The 13,040-nt window shown below is 39.8% G+C and overlaps 3 protein-coding genes across 3 annotated transcripts; all 3 read left to right on the top strand.

The window, feature by feature from the left end:
* The first annotated feature begins 2,290 nt into the window (after window positions 1-2,290).
* On the top strand, window positions 2,291-3,879 carry LOC111225843 (G-protein coupled receptor 4-like). Its single transcript, XM_022750879.1, has 2 exons — window positions 2,291-2,974; window positions 3,811-3,879. Exons 1-2 carry the CDS (start codon window positions 2,291-2,293, stop codon window positions 3,877-3,879), a joined length of 753 nt encoding a protein of 250 aa, XP_022606600.1.
* A 2,108-nt stretch (window positions 3,880-5,987) lies between these two features.
* LOC111225428 (B2 bradykinin receptor-like) lies at window positions 5,988-10,237 on the top strand. The gene is made up of 2 exons (XM_022750285.1): window positions 5,988-6,107; window positions 7,728-10,237. The coding sequence occupies exons 1-2, from the start codon at window positions 6,088-6,090 to the stop codon at window positions 8,791-8,793; spliced, it is 1,086 nt and encodes a 361-aa protein (XP_022606006.1). The 5' UTR covers window positions 5,988-6,087; the 3' UTR covers window positions 8,794-10,237.
* A 1,426-nt stretch (window positions 10,238-11,663) lies between these two features.
* LOC111226119 (G-protein coupled receptor 4-like) lies at window positions 11,664-12,417 on the top strand. Its single transcript, XM_022751212.1, has one exon. It carries the CDS (start codon window positions 11,871-11,873, stop codon window positions 12,306-12,308), a length of 438 nt encoding a protein of 145 aa, XP_022606933.1. The 5' UTR covers window positions 11,664-11,870; the 3' UTR covers window positions 12,309-12,417.
* The last annotated feature ends 623 nt before the right edge of the window (window positions 12,418-13,040 follow it).

Here is a 13,040-nt window from a genome sequence, read left to right as displayed (position 1 = left end):
CCCTATGTTCCCACATTTCTAAGAATGTTTTGAAAATTAGGCCCTATTTTCCCACAGTCTTATATGTTCCCATAAGCCCATGTCCACACTAACCCGGGTAATATTTATCTGGTTAGCCCTTCCATCCACATTAGAACAGTGAATTCCGAAACTGAAAACGATGCTTTACAAAAACGATCACTGAGGTGCATAAATGTGAAGACGCCGTGGAACGTGGATACAAAGCGTTTTGAAAACGATTAGTGTGGATGGAGATCGTTTTCATTGTGAATGTGCATTTTTATATTTACCCAGGTTAATGTGGAAAAGGCCTAAGATTTTTCTCAAAAGGAAACCCTATGGTCCCATATTTCTTAACATAGGGCTGTGTGAACATAGACACGCTCCCCTTACATGCAAGACCAACAGACTGCCTCCGAAAAGTGCCAGGATCCAGCCAGTGTGCTGTGACTCCAATAAAGCTTCTCCTCCTTGCAGTCCAACAATCAGTTGTTGTTGCTGTATATGCAGTATTCTGCATTGCCTCTTTCACCTGCTTCTTCATCACTACTGTAGCATTATCAATTTTGCACCGCACAGTAGTCCGAGATATGACAGAACAGTTTGGCTGTAGATTTTGAACAAAGTTTTGAAATGATGGTTGTTCCACCAGTGCAAAAGGCTGGAGCCCTTGAAGTTCAGGATTGCATTGTCAACAGTTTTCTGGGATATTTGCTTTGTTTCCTCAAGCTTTTGCTGTTTGAGGTTTGAGGACGTTGTCCCAGCCTCACTCTCTCTCTTGCAGACAGCTGCGGTCAGTTGAGTATATTTTTGCATCTGACATCCATGCTTTCTCTACATAAGAAAATATAGAAAAGTGAATATCTTCAGTTAAATAGGCACTACAAGAACTTATATTGACATTTACCGATAAACAACTTATTGGCTAGTTTACTTTACTTTTATCATGCATCACAGCCAAAAATGAGCCGGATAATCCACATCAAAGACAGCCGCACCTCACTAACGCGCGCACACCCACTCTCTCTCACTCTCTGATATGAATTGTATAAAAAACATGAACAGAAAGTCAACTTAATCATTCAACTGCACTGCAACAGTTGCCATATTATTAAACCATTTAAAAATGGCAACTATTATACTACAAGCACAGACGTTTAAAATGTTCATCTGCAATTTAACAAACATTAAGCTAGCTAACAGTAGTAGCTACTTACCGCAACGTGCTTTTTGAGGTTGGAAGACGAGTTTTTGTAGGCCGTTATATAATTTGTTGGCGGTAAGCAAAGCAAACATTTAAACTGAAACGAATCAGTTTTCTGTAACAAAAATCTCAAACATGGGTTTGAGGTAAGGCCATGGGTGCTCGGTGGGAGTTTCTCCATGTGCTTCTCTAGTTTCTTCTTCCATCTCTTCGTATGGCATGACGTAGTACAGGTACAGCAATACGACTAAGACAAACCATGCGTGAATCAGCAGAAACAGTTTATTTTCTCAGAATATTGCCAAAAAGCTGACGTAAGCTCAAAAGTAGCGAGTAATGAGAGCATCAATTTAAATGTAGTGGAGTAAAAAGTACAATATTTGTCCTTCAAATGTAGCGGAGTGAAAGTAGAAGTGTCCCCCAAAAATAATACTCAAGTAAAGTACAGATACTCAAAAACTGTACTTAAGTACAGTACTTAAGTAAATTTACTTTGTTACTGTCCACCACTGATTATTAGTCCAGTGGTTCCCAACGTAGGGGTTGGGCTTCCCTCAAAGGTTCACAGGATAAATCTGAGGGTGTTGTGAGATCATTCATGAGATACAAAAGTGAATTCTGGATGATCTGGGTGGTGTTACAATCAAAGTTGTGAATTTGAACATGTAAATCTCAAGAGCCATGTAATTTCCATTTAATTCTATACAAACTCTCAGACACAGTTTAATCTTTGTGTTAGCTGGTGTCGAGTTTCAACACTGCGGAAATATACTGAAAGCCACTTTGGATGCCATTTTCATTTTTTTAGCATAACCAACCATGTTTCGCCAGGAACTATTTTGCATCACGAAGCTTATCTCAGTTCATCACAACACAAGAGTTTTCCATTGCCTTTCACATTTAGGTTTGGTCCTCATCACGTTAGGATGGATTCAGCAATCTTCATCCAAACAAACTTGAGAACATCACACTCTTGCACCATGGAGTCCTCAGTGAATCAGCGTGTGATTCTGGCTGCCTATTCCCTTTTTTTCCATCGTGGGCTTTCCAGCAAACTGCCTGTCTCTGTATGTAGCCTGGAGGTTGATGAGGAATGGGAACAACATAGCAGTCTACCTTGTCAACCTGTCCATTTCTGATCTGCTCTACACAATTACTCTTCCTGTGTGGATTGAATTGGCCAAGGAGAGTCCTATAGGTGGTGGTCTCTGCAGCCTAGTGACTGTGATCATGTTCAACAGCTTTTACGTCGGCTCTGGCCTCCTTTGCTGCATCTCCGTTGATCGCTATGTAGCAGTGGTCTATCCTCTCCAGTTTCACTGGGTCAGGGAGGTGCGGACAGCAGCAGTTGTGAGTTTTGCTGTATGGGTTTTGGAGATTGTCATCCACATTATCTTACTTGACCACACAGGGGCGCTGCAAGCATTCTCCTCAAGTGATTTGTGTGAGGATAGAGTACCCATGACACAAGAGAGTGCCAACCTTGCTCTCACTCGGGTCAGCCTTGGTTTCCTGGTCCCCGTCTTCTTCATGACTTTTTGCTTTCAGCAGATCATGCGATCACTCAAACAGAGCACTTCCATCATGGTGGAGGAGCGCAGGAAAGTAGGACTGCTGTTGTTGTCCCTGTTTCTAACCTACACAGCAGCCTTTGTGCCCTACCAGACTGTCATGCTACTCAGGGCCATACTGGAGCCCAGAGCCTGCATCTGGGCCACCAAGCTCAGAGATCCATATCTTGTCAAAGTCACCACCACAACCATAAACAGTGTATTGGATCCTATATTATACTGTTTAATCAGTGAAAGTGCTAAGAGCGAAGTCAGGAAAGCCCTCGAGAAATTCAGAGGACTTTTAATGTGGAGGAAATGGTCGGAAAGCTCTGATGGAGTTATTTTCATTTTTTTGTGATCATACTATTTCCCTAACTTGCTACGTCTTTCTTTCCAAGTCAAAGTGTATTTTATTTTTGCACAGCCTAATCCGGCGGGGGAGAGTTTAGCTTAAAAAGGCATCTCTCCTTGACTCTACCTCCCTCATTCAAAATGGCCGCCACTTTCTCCAACTGGTTAGGGGAGTTTGTTTGCTGAATCTGCTAGTGTGTCTTGTTCTAGTTGATGATAGTGTTGTTTGTGGTGGCAAGATAAAGGAGAAAATAGTTGTGGTGTGAGGAGCAGTGATGGCTGGCATTAGGGGAGTGACTCTGGGACGCCAGTGATCACTGTCTAGCCTCCTGGAGGTGTCGTGGGACCAACTAGACGAAACACTGGTGAAAGGAGGTTCCCACCTGATGACCCCAAAGACATGTTAGTTACCACTGCTCATTCATCTGTATAGCTGAATTAATAGTTATCATAGGACTTAGGATGTTAAGCTTAGGGAGCTATTCACTGAGTCTGGTCCATTTTCTACAGCACAAGTTTTTTGTGTTTATCTTAAATAAATACAGAGGGAGGGTCTATGTTTGTCTGCATTTGTGCTGTGCAGGCAAAAAAGGAAAAAAAGTTGCTCGTATGTTTTCTTTCACTCGAGAATATGCAGAGAAGTTTCTATGAATTGTGAGTTATCGAATTTGTGTAAAAGTGTGTATTTCCATGTATTGTCAGGTTTTTACCGAATGCCCAACCTCACCACTCTCGTTTGGCATGACACAGATTGCCTCTGGATTTTCATGAAGTTCCCTTGTGCCAAGGTCGAATTGACAAGAAATGGGAGGCAGGAGAGGAAATACTGTGGGCGGCTCTGCAAGTTGCTGCAGCTGTCTTGCTTCCACCTAACATTAGAATTTCACAAATTGAAAATGATCATGGGTTTGATAAATCACTATATCTTTAACAGCAGGCATTTTGACTTGTCCTAGCAGGAAAAGTGCAGGTGTAAACAAATTCATGTCTCCCAGTAAACCATGACAGCAAGCTGACATGCACAAAACCAGGACCTTGACACTGAAGCAACTGTGAAAAACTTGTCTTGTCTTTATTCTCTATGTATCACTTTCAGTGCCAGCCCTATATCCATCCAATAATTATGCTGTAAGTATTCTTTGAGCATTCAGTTAAACAAACAAGAATGCAATCAATCAGTGTTTCTTCAACAAGATTGTAGTCCCACCCTCTAACTCAAATTAATTGGATATTTATGAGTTTCACAATTTCACAGGTCAGACATACTCTCTGCAAAGTGAATGAGGCAATATCTATTCCAGACAGGAAGTAATTTTGTTGCAACACAATCTTCACTTAAATGAGTGTTGGTCAGATGCTTGTGCGACCACAGCTAGTGGAGCCTTCAGGCTTGATTTTATTTCTGTATAGAGGATGTGGGCTGATTTTAATACCACCTGCGCTGGTCAGTGATTTTAACCCTGTCCGAAGTACATATAGACGTAATATTTCATCCCCACCCACGTAATAATAACAGCTACAATGACCTACTGAACATCATGAAGTCGATCTGAGTTTTTTTCCGTAACCCTAATGTTTATTTTTCTTCAGTTTAGTGTGAAATTAAATTTTTGTAGAAAAAAATGTTTTTGCTAATCTAATAAAAAGAAACATGTTCACATCAACAAGAGCCGCCAGAATTGCAATAGACTCTTAGTCTTGGTTTTCTTCATATTGCTACCATTGAAACAAACAAATGTCATATCACTCATGTCTTTATATTTCATCTGAATCGGAAATGTTCTGCAGTGTTTCTTTTATCACTGTACTTAAGGTGTTGTGTTTGATTATCCTTATTATCATTATTACTTCTACTTTCTTCTGTGAACTGACACAATTTCAACCACTCAGGAGAACATCAATTGCTGATGTTAGAATAAAAAGTTTGAGGGGCATCCCGGTGGTCTATGGATTAGGGCGCTACGCATCCCTGGTTCATGTCCATCTGACCTTTGGTGTATGTCATTCCCATCTCTTTATCCCCTAATTTCCTGTAGAGTATCTGCAGGTACATTGCAAATCATTTTAAGTTAAGTTTAATTCACTAAACTCATCATTTCAAGTCTTTAGGTAAGAAGAGGTGGTCTGAAAATTAAAACTGGAGCTTTTAAATTGAATTAACATGAAATTAACAACGTTTACATATTTACATTAAATTAATGAGAAAAGATTAGTTGACTCCACTAAATTTCTTTCATATTTTGCAATGTAGTATAAAGTATATTTTCACCTGCTGTAGTAATTTTATACAATACTTTTGGGGCTGCCAGCAGATGTACCTTTTTAAGAGCTTGAAGTGAGATTGTTTCAACAGTAAATTTAGTGTACATAGGACACTGTTCAATCCTTTTTTGGGAAAGTTTCAGTCAGTGTCTGCAGACTTATTGCAAGCATCTAGGAAAATCATCGTCTAATAAAGACATTTTTTAATACCACACAGAAAGTGATTTACTAAAGGTCTTAAAAAGTCAAACTCAAACTGGAACTCATGTTCCCACATCTTAAAATATATTTCCTCTGTTTTTCTGTAGAATTGTTAATTGCATCTTCTAACATAACAATGTAGATACCAACACCGTTTGTTTAGAAACTCCCACATCTGGTTGAAGCATATTCTAAAACAACACTGACCTTAAACAAAATGTGTTGAGAATTAACATCTCGGAAAAACAAATCATCATAAGACTGCAAACAATAGTCGCAGAGTGTTTATACAATTGCTACAAGAAGGGGGAGGGGGGGAAGGGGGGTGGAATTAAGAGGGAAGGAGGAGCAACAGGGCATGTCAACTCATATTTCCAAGAATTTCTGACATCACTTTGATATCAGATCACTTACTCCTTTAGGAGAGCAAGTCGAAGGCTGAAGACAAGAGCAGAAGGCACTGCAAGAGTGTAGACGGGATTCTTGACATTTTACATCTTGACTTTATCAGACAGAATGTCTCTTCCTCCCACAAGGTATGCATAAGTTTCATTATTACTTTTCTATCTTTTACCATTATTCGTCACTCTTAAAATATGAATGATCATCAATGACTTAATTTTCCATATTGTTCAACATCAGCAATTGTTTGTGCTTTACAACACTGTCTGTTAATGACAATATAAACAAGCTTCATAAAACTGATCTGGGTTTAATTTAGATGTGCACAGCCTGCTCAGATAAATTATACAGGTTTTGACACCCAGTGGTTTTCTCGTGCCAATATCGGTACTCCGGCAATGTCCTGGTATTTGTCTCAACATGTTTAGTGTCAAGCAATGGTCTGGATAAACAAGTACTAGTACATTTGGCAGTTAAATCTGTTGTACCGTGTGCACTCTGCTGAGTGGTTTATGTAGGGACCAATGTGCACAAAAAATGACTAAACAAATACGACAGTAGTTTATCCAAACAAAAGTGGATCTTGCTATAGTCTTAGTTGATACTACACTGAAGGTTCCCAGCCACATGGGAAATGTCAATATTGCAGTGCATGGTCAACGCCTTAACCCGGGAGGCCAGTGGCTCATCTCAGAACATTTTCTTTTTCTTTTATTACTCTGAAAAGAAGCAGGCACCCATTTATGTGCATTTATGAATTTCCCCTAGGGGATAAATAAAGTATCTATCTAGATGTCATCAACATATTTTTCTTTAACCATAAAGTGTTTGTGAAAACAAAATTTTTCACCTTTTTTTTGCACTTTGCCCACATTGAAATAGTATGGTTTTTTTTTAAGGTTTTTTTTGTTTTTTTTCCACAAAGCAGGTCCTACAACTAATCTTAATCAGTCAAATTCTAATAATTATAAATGGCACAATGGTAGTCTGGTTAGTGTCTCACATCTGCATACAACCTGTTCTCTGCTTAGTGTTTATTTTGTTCAGGGTTGTGTCAGCCAGATGCAGCCAGTCAGACAGAATAATAAATCACTTTTCACAAAATAGAAGTTTTTCATTAATTTTCATGAAATAAATTCAACATAATACTTTTTGTTTATTCTGCATTCCAGGTAGTATCAATCAATTTGCCATTGTGTTGCTCTGATCATGTAAAAAGAACTTGATCTTAATCTAAAATTACTCACTCCTTTTTCCATATCTCTACAACTCAAGTCTCAAAGCCAAACAATGTGTTCTCTCAAACCAGTATTCAAGATCCTTTAACATAGAACAACTGGGTATATTAATGAAAATTGCAATAGAAATAGCCTATTAATTGGCATCATTACAGACTATAAACAGTCTGCAGAGTTTTGTGAGAAGTCAAACTTTAGTTGACTTCATTTGAATAGCTGCAGCATCTGGGTAGCAGACAGACTCATTATAAAAATAGCTTAACATCTCTGGGGACTAGGTTAAACTGGAAAAATATTTTACAGTATTTCTTTTCCTCAGTATTAGTATTAAATAAAAGCATGAATTCAGTTTTTAGTATTATTCAGTATTTCACAGTGTTACTCGGAATTCAGGGTTTCTCAGTATGCCATGATATGATTATACCAGAATGTTGGAGAGAATTTTCAAAGTAACCTTAAAATTGTTGTAATGCTCGTGTTGTTTTAATGTTTTGTCTCGTCTGCTCTCCTCCACAGCATCCCCGCAAACTCCAGCTGTGAGGCTATACAGGAATGCCAAAACAACGCAAATAGCACTGCGTGTTCTTTGGACAACAAGGGATGGACCGTCATGATAACAGTCTATATCCTGATCGTCGCTGTGCTGGGAATCATGTTTAATCTGTTCGTCGTGATGGTATTCTGTCTCCACAAGAAGGCCTGCACTGTGCCTGAGATCTACTTGAGTAACTTGGCTGCTGCTGACTTCATCCTGTCGTCCTTTCTGCCCTTCTGGGCTGTGTATACAGCCAACAAATTCTCCTGGCCCTTCGGTAGTACCATGTGCCAAATAGCCGCTCTTTGCATCGTAATGAACGCCTACTGTAGCATCTACTTCCTCGTTCTGGTCAGCATAGATCGTTACTTGGCACTGGTGCACCCGCTGTCCCATGAAAGAATGCGCAGGCCAAAGTATGCCAAACTGGCTTGTCTGCTGGTGTGGGCTTTGGGCTTGCTCCCCGGGGTTCCTGTACTCATGTATAGGAAAGTGGAATACAATCCTTGCACGAATAAATATATATGCTTTATTGCATACCCAAGTACCAAGATAGAGCTGCTGTCTGAGGCTATGCTGATTACGTTCAGCTTCATCATCCCCATTTTCATTATTTCCTTCTGCACTTTCAAAATTATTCGAGCTCTGAATCACAGGTTAAATGCCCAGAATACGGAGCATAAGGCCACCACTCTGGTCCTGGCGGTCCTCTTGTCATTCCTGGTCTGCTGGGTGCCATTCCACCTGGTGAAGATAATAGAAATGCTTCTTATTGCCAAGGTCTTGGAAGGGTGTGACCTTTGCAGACACATAGAAGCCGCCAAACTGATAGTCATTTACTTAGCCTTCTTCAACAGTGTTCTCAACCCCATCCTCTACGTCATTGTGGGAAAAAAATTCAGAAAAAAAGTAAAGGAAGTCTTCAAGCAGTGGAGCGCTGGGAGAACATCGACCCTCAGCCTCAACTCTGTACGCTCATACCTGTCGAGAAGTGATAAAAGTGGGGATGTCTCGGGCAGATCTGCTAGACAGCAATCCTTTAAATAAGCATGCATGTTTATTTTAGATGCATGACGTAACCTTTGGAGGGTTACCCATTAGATCCTGTTCATTATGGTAGGGTTTGAACCCTCCCGCTTTCATTATTTGCTCCAGTTGGACCATAATCCAGGGCTTTAGGTAAGAGGAGGGAGAGTGTATGTGTTCAATGTATGCTGTCACACTACGCTTCTCACCTTGCTTGGATCTTTTCCCAGTTTTAAACCTTCCTTGACACACTCGCACATCCTCAAGTCTTTGATGATTAGATGTGTTCACACACTTTCAAAATTCACTTGAGTGCGTCCGGCCTGTTTCATCTGGGCAACACTTCAGGAGGAAAGTAAGGCAGGGGGAGGACAAGAAATCAACACCAAAGACGTCAACGCTCCGTGGTGTCAACGGACCACAAGAAACTAAGTGTGTGGCCATTTTTAATGCAATGGCTCAGATTCGTCTCTCTCTCTCTCATGACATCCTGTTGACATTTCGTAGGCCACCACTTCTGGTGCAACTCTAAAGGATATGGACCTCAAATTAATGCATTTGCCATTCTAACACTTATGCCCCAACTGTTGTTTCATTGAAAATGCTTTCAGACTTAACACAATAATAATACTGCTACATAATTAAACAGTACTGTGTTTTATACTGCAGAGGTAATGGGCACAAAACTAAGATAATGGAAGTAATGTATAAAAGAGGCGGAAACAAAGTGTTTAAAGTCTTAATATGACAATTTAATTGTAGGATGTTCCATGTGGCTATGTGTGTCTGAATCTATTTCTCCATAGATAGTGTTGCTCTTACTGATATTTTAAGGCTAGATCAAACCCTGCCATATTATATATCCATGTAATATTACTGTAACCCTCTAACCGTAACCTTTCTGTCTGACACTGTAACTCTTGCATTTTCTTTTCCTTTGACTCTAAAAAACATTACCACCTACACACTGTGTGCACATTTGCATACATTTGTTGATTTGTGCAGTTTGTTTACTTCAGTCACACATTCACAGTAACCTGAATAGTAGTGACCCAACAATGACAATGTTTTTACTGCTGATGAGAAATTTGGTGTTGAAAATAAGCAAAAAATAAATAGAAATAAAAAGAAAATGTAAATATTTGCTTTACAGTCAAAGTGCACCAAACTTACACTAAAGTCTGTTTACATGTCTTGACATTTGAAAGTGGGAATGAGACGATTTCTCTGGTTCTGCTGCACCCATTTTAATGTTCCAGAGGCGCAATGCTAAGTCAGTGGAGAACCCAGTTAATGTTCTCATACTCAGAGATTTTATTTTCATTCAGCACATCACAGATCACTGTCACAACTTTATATAGTCAGGTTCAACCTTGTTTTTCCACAAGACAGTCTCTCATGGTAACTGCATTTCTTGAAATGTCTGTATTACTCTGTACTTAGACTGCTTAAATACAATGTACATCATAATCACAATAAACATCTCAAACTCAACCTGTTTCCCAGAATATTTAACAGGCTTTCAGTGTTACCCACATTCAAACTCGACTATAAAAAGGAGTTTGAAAATAAGAAAAAGCCTTATCTATGAGTCATTCGTGTGTTAGACCATTTGCTGTGTTGCACAGACGTAATTGGATGGATATCTCTTCTTCTGTAAATACTGAGCAGCTTCAACAAGCCTTTATTTGGTAAAGGGTGAGTCCTCATTGGAGTTAATACAATAAACACCACGTCTCCCTGTTGGAGGCGCAGTCTGATCTAACAGAATCCTTCACTGCAGCACAATACCACTGATAACCCTGAATGATATAATATGCAAATACATGCTGTTCCTGGAAAGTTCTCTGCTGCACATACAGCTTGTAAAGACTATCCGGTAGTCACTGGTTTGCGATGGTGAAAGAAGTATTCACATCATATACATAAGTGACAGTACCAATAGTCCAATGTAAAAAATACTCTAATACAAGTCAAAATCCTGCTTTTAAATTCCATTTAAGTAGAAGTACAGATGTATTATCAACACACTTAATAGGATCAAACATAGAAGTACTAAAAATTGCCATCATGACAGATATTAAGTATCCATTAATGTGTAAGTTTTATTGTTGTAGTTGGTCGAGGTGGAGCAAGTTTTAACTACATTATTAACCAGTCCAGTGGTTCCCAACGTAGGGGTTGGGCCTCCCTCAAAGGTTCACAGGATAAATCTGAGGGTGTTGTGAGATCATTCATGAGATACAAAAGTGAATTCTGGATGATCTGGGTGGTGTTACAATCAAAGTTGTGAATTTGAACATGTAAATCTCAAGAGCCGTGTAATTTCCATTTAATTCTATACAAACTCTCAGACACAGTTTAATCTTTGTGTTAGCTGGTGTCGAGTTTCAACACTGCGGAAATATACTGAAAGCCACTTTGGATGCCATTTTCATTTTTTTAGCATAACCAACCATGTTTCGCCAGGAACTATTTTGCATCACGAAGCTTATCTCAGTTCATCACAACACAAGAGTTTTCCATTGCCTTTCACATTCAGGTTTGGTCCTCATCACGTTAGGATGGATTCAGCAATCCTCAACCAAACAAACTTGAGTACATCACACTCTTGCACCATGGAGTCCTCAGTGAATCAGCGTGTGATTCTGGCTGCCTATTCTCTTTTTTTCATCGTGGGCTTTCCAGCAAACTGCCTGTCTCTGTATGTAGCCTGGAGGTTGATGAGGAATGGGAACAACACAGCAGTCTACCTTGTCAACCTGTCCATTTCTGATCTGCTCTGCACAATTACTCTTCCTGTTTGGATTGAACTGGCCAAGGAGAGTCCTATAGGTGGTGGTCTCTGCAGCCTAGTGGCTGTGATCATGTTCAACAGCTTTTACGTCGGCTCTGGCCTCCTTTGCTGCATCTCCGTTGATCGCTATGTAGCAGTGGTCTATCCTCTCCAGTTTCACTGGGTCAGGGAGGTGCGGACAGCAGCAGTTGTGAGTTTTGCTGTATGGGTTTTGGAGATTGTCATCCACATTATCTTACTTGACCACACAGGGGCGCTGCAAGCTTTCTCCTCAAGTGACTTGTGTGAGGATAGAGTACCCATGACACAAGAGAGTGCCAACCTTGCTCTCACTCGGGTCAGCCTCGGTTTCCTGGTCCCCGTCTTCATCATGACTTTTTGCTTTCAGCAGATCATGCGATCACTCAAACAGAGCACTTCCATCATAGTGGAGGAGCGCAGGAAAGTAGGACTGCTGTTGTTGTCCCTGCTTCTAACCTACACAGCAGCCTTTGTGCCCTACCAGACTGTCATGCTACTCAGGGCCATACTGGAGCCCAGAGCCTGCATCTGGGCCACAAAGCTCAGAGATCCATATCTTGTCACAGTCACCACCACAACCATAAACAGTGTATTGGATCCTATATTATACTGTTTAATCAGTGAAAGTGCTAAGAGCGAAGTCAGGAAAGCTCTAGAGAAATTCAGAGGACTTTTAATGTGGAGGAAATGGTCGGAAAGCTCTAATGGAGTTCAGTAATTTTCCTAAGTATTATTTATTTGTTTTGTTTTTAACCTGCAATTACAAAAAGGAAAGCAAATTGTTTTTGACTGTGTAATTTAAGAGGTGTTCATGTACTGAAGGCTTTTATAAGAGACAATGTTATGTCGACATTTTATATTTCATTGTATTGGCCAAATAATCTCTGATATTCCTGTGATGTACATTGGTTGACTGTGGCATAAACAAGATCACATTACCATTTATTTGTGAATTGATTTTTCATTATTTAAGAGTCATTATTTAAGTTTCATTAACTGACTTTTATGCTGCATCCATACATTGACATGGTTATTAGTCCTTTTCAGTACACTTTGTGCTTCCACAGACAGTATTTGTTTGCTGAGCCATTGCTGCACTATAAGAACACAAAGAAAGAATTTGGTACTAAAAACATTAGAGGATCCCTAGTTGATTTGTCTAACTTTGATGAAGTCTCATTAACTTTGGCAGAACTTTTTAAATCATTTTACACTGAAAGATGACTGGGTCCCCCATCGTTTACATTGAAATTGCTTTAACAAGGGACAAAGCAAACATAATGCTTACAATGTACATCTGGACATTCGTGTATAGTTTTGAAGACAGAATTTTAAAAATGTTTGTCCCGACCCTTTAAGAGCACATAGGCTCAGCCACAACAAACATAACCAGCAGCTATTACAACATAACTGCGCTATGGAAACAATTAGTCAAGCCGACGTGTATTCC

This window comes from Seriola dumerili, unplaced genomic scaffold (assembly GCF_002260705.1).
Source record: "Seriola dumerili isolate Sdu_G_001 unplaced genomic scaffold, Sdu_1.0 BDQW01000149.1, whole genome shotgun sequence".
NCBI classification, from domain to species: Eukaryota; Metazoa; Chordata; class Actinopteri; order Carangiformes; family Carangidae; genus Seriola; species Seriola dumerili.
The sequence above is the reverse complement of the archived record's forward strand: the minus strand, read 5'-3'. Positions and strand labels throughout refer to the sequence as shown.

Excerpts from the sequence above, each read along its gene's own strand:
- LOC111225843 (XM_022750879.1), top strand. The coding sequence starts at position 2,291 with ATGAGGAATGGGAACAACATAGCAGTCTACCTTGTCAACCTGTCCATT. Across the intron at positions 2,975-3,810 it reads CCACCACAACCATAAACAGT|GTTTTTACCGAATGCCCAAC; the intron begins GTATTGGATCCT and ends ATGTATTGTCAG.
- LOC111225428 (XM_022750285.1), top strand. The coding sequence starts at position 6,088 with ATGTCTCTTCCTCCCACAAG. Across the intron at positions 6,108-7,727 it reads ATGTCTCTTCCTCCCACAAG|CATCCCCGCAAACTCCAGCT; the intron begins GTATGCATAAGT and ends TCTCCTCCACAG.
- LOC111226119 (XM_022751212.1), top strand. The coding sequence starts at position 11,871 with ATGACACAAGAGAGTGCCAACCTTGCTCTCACTCGGGTCAGCCTCGGT.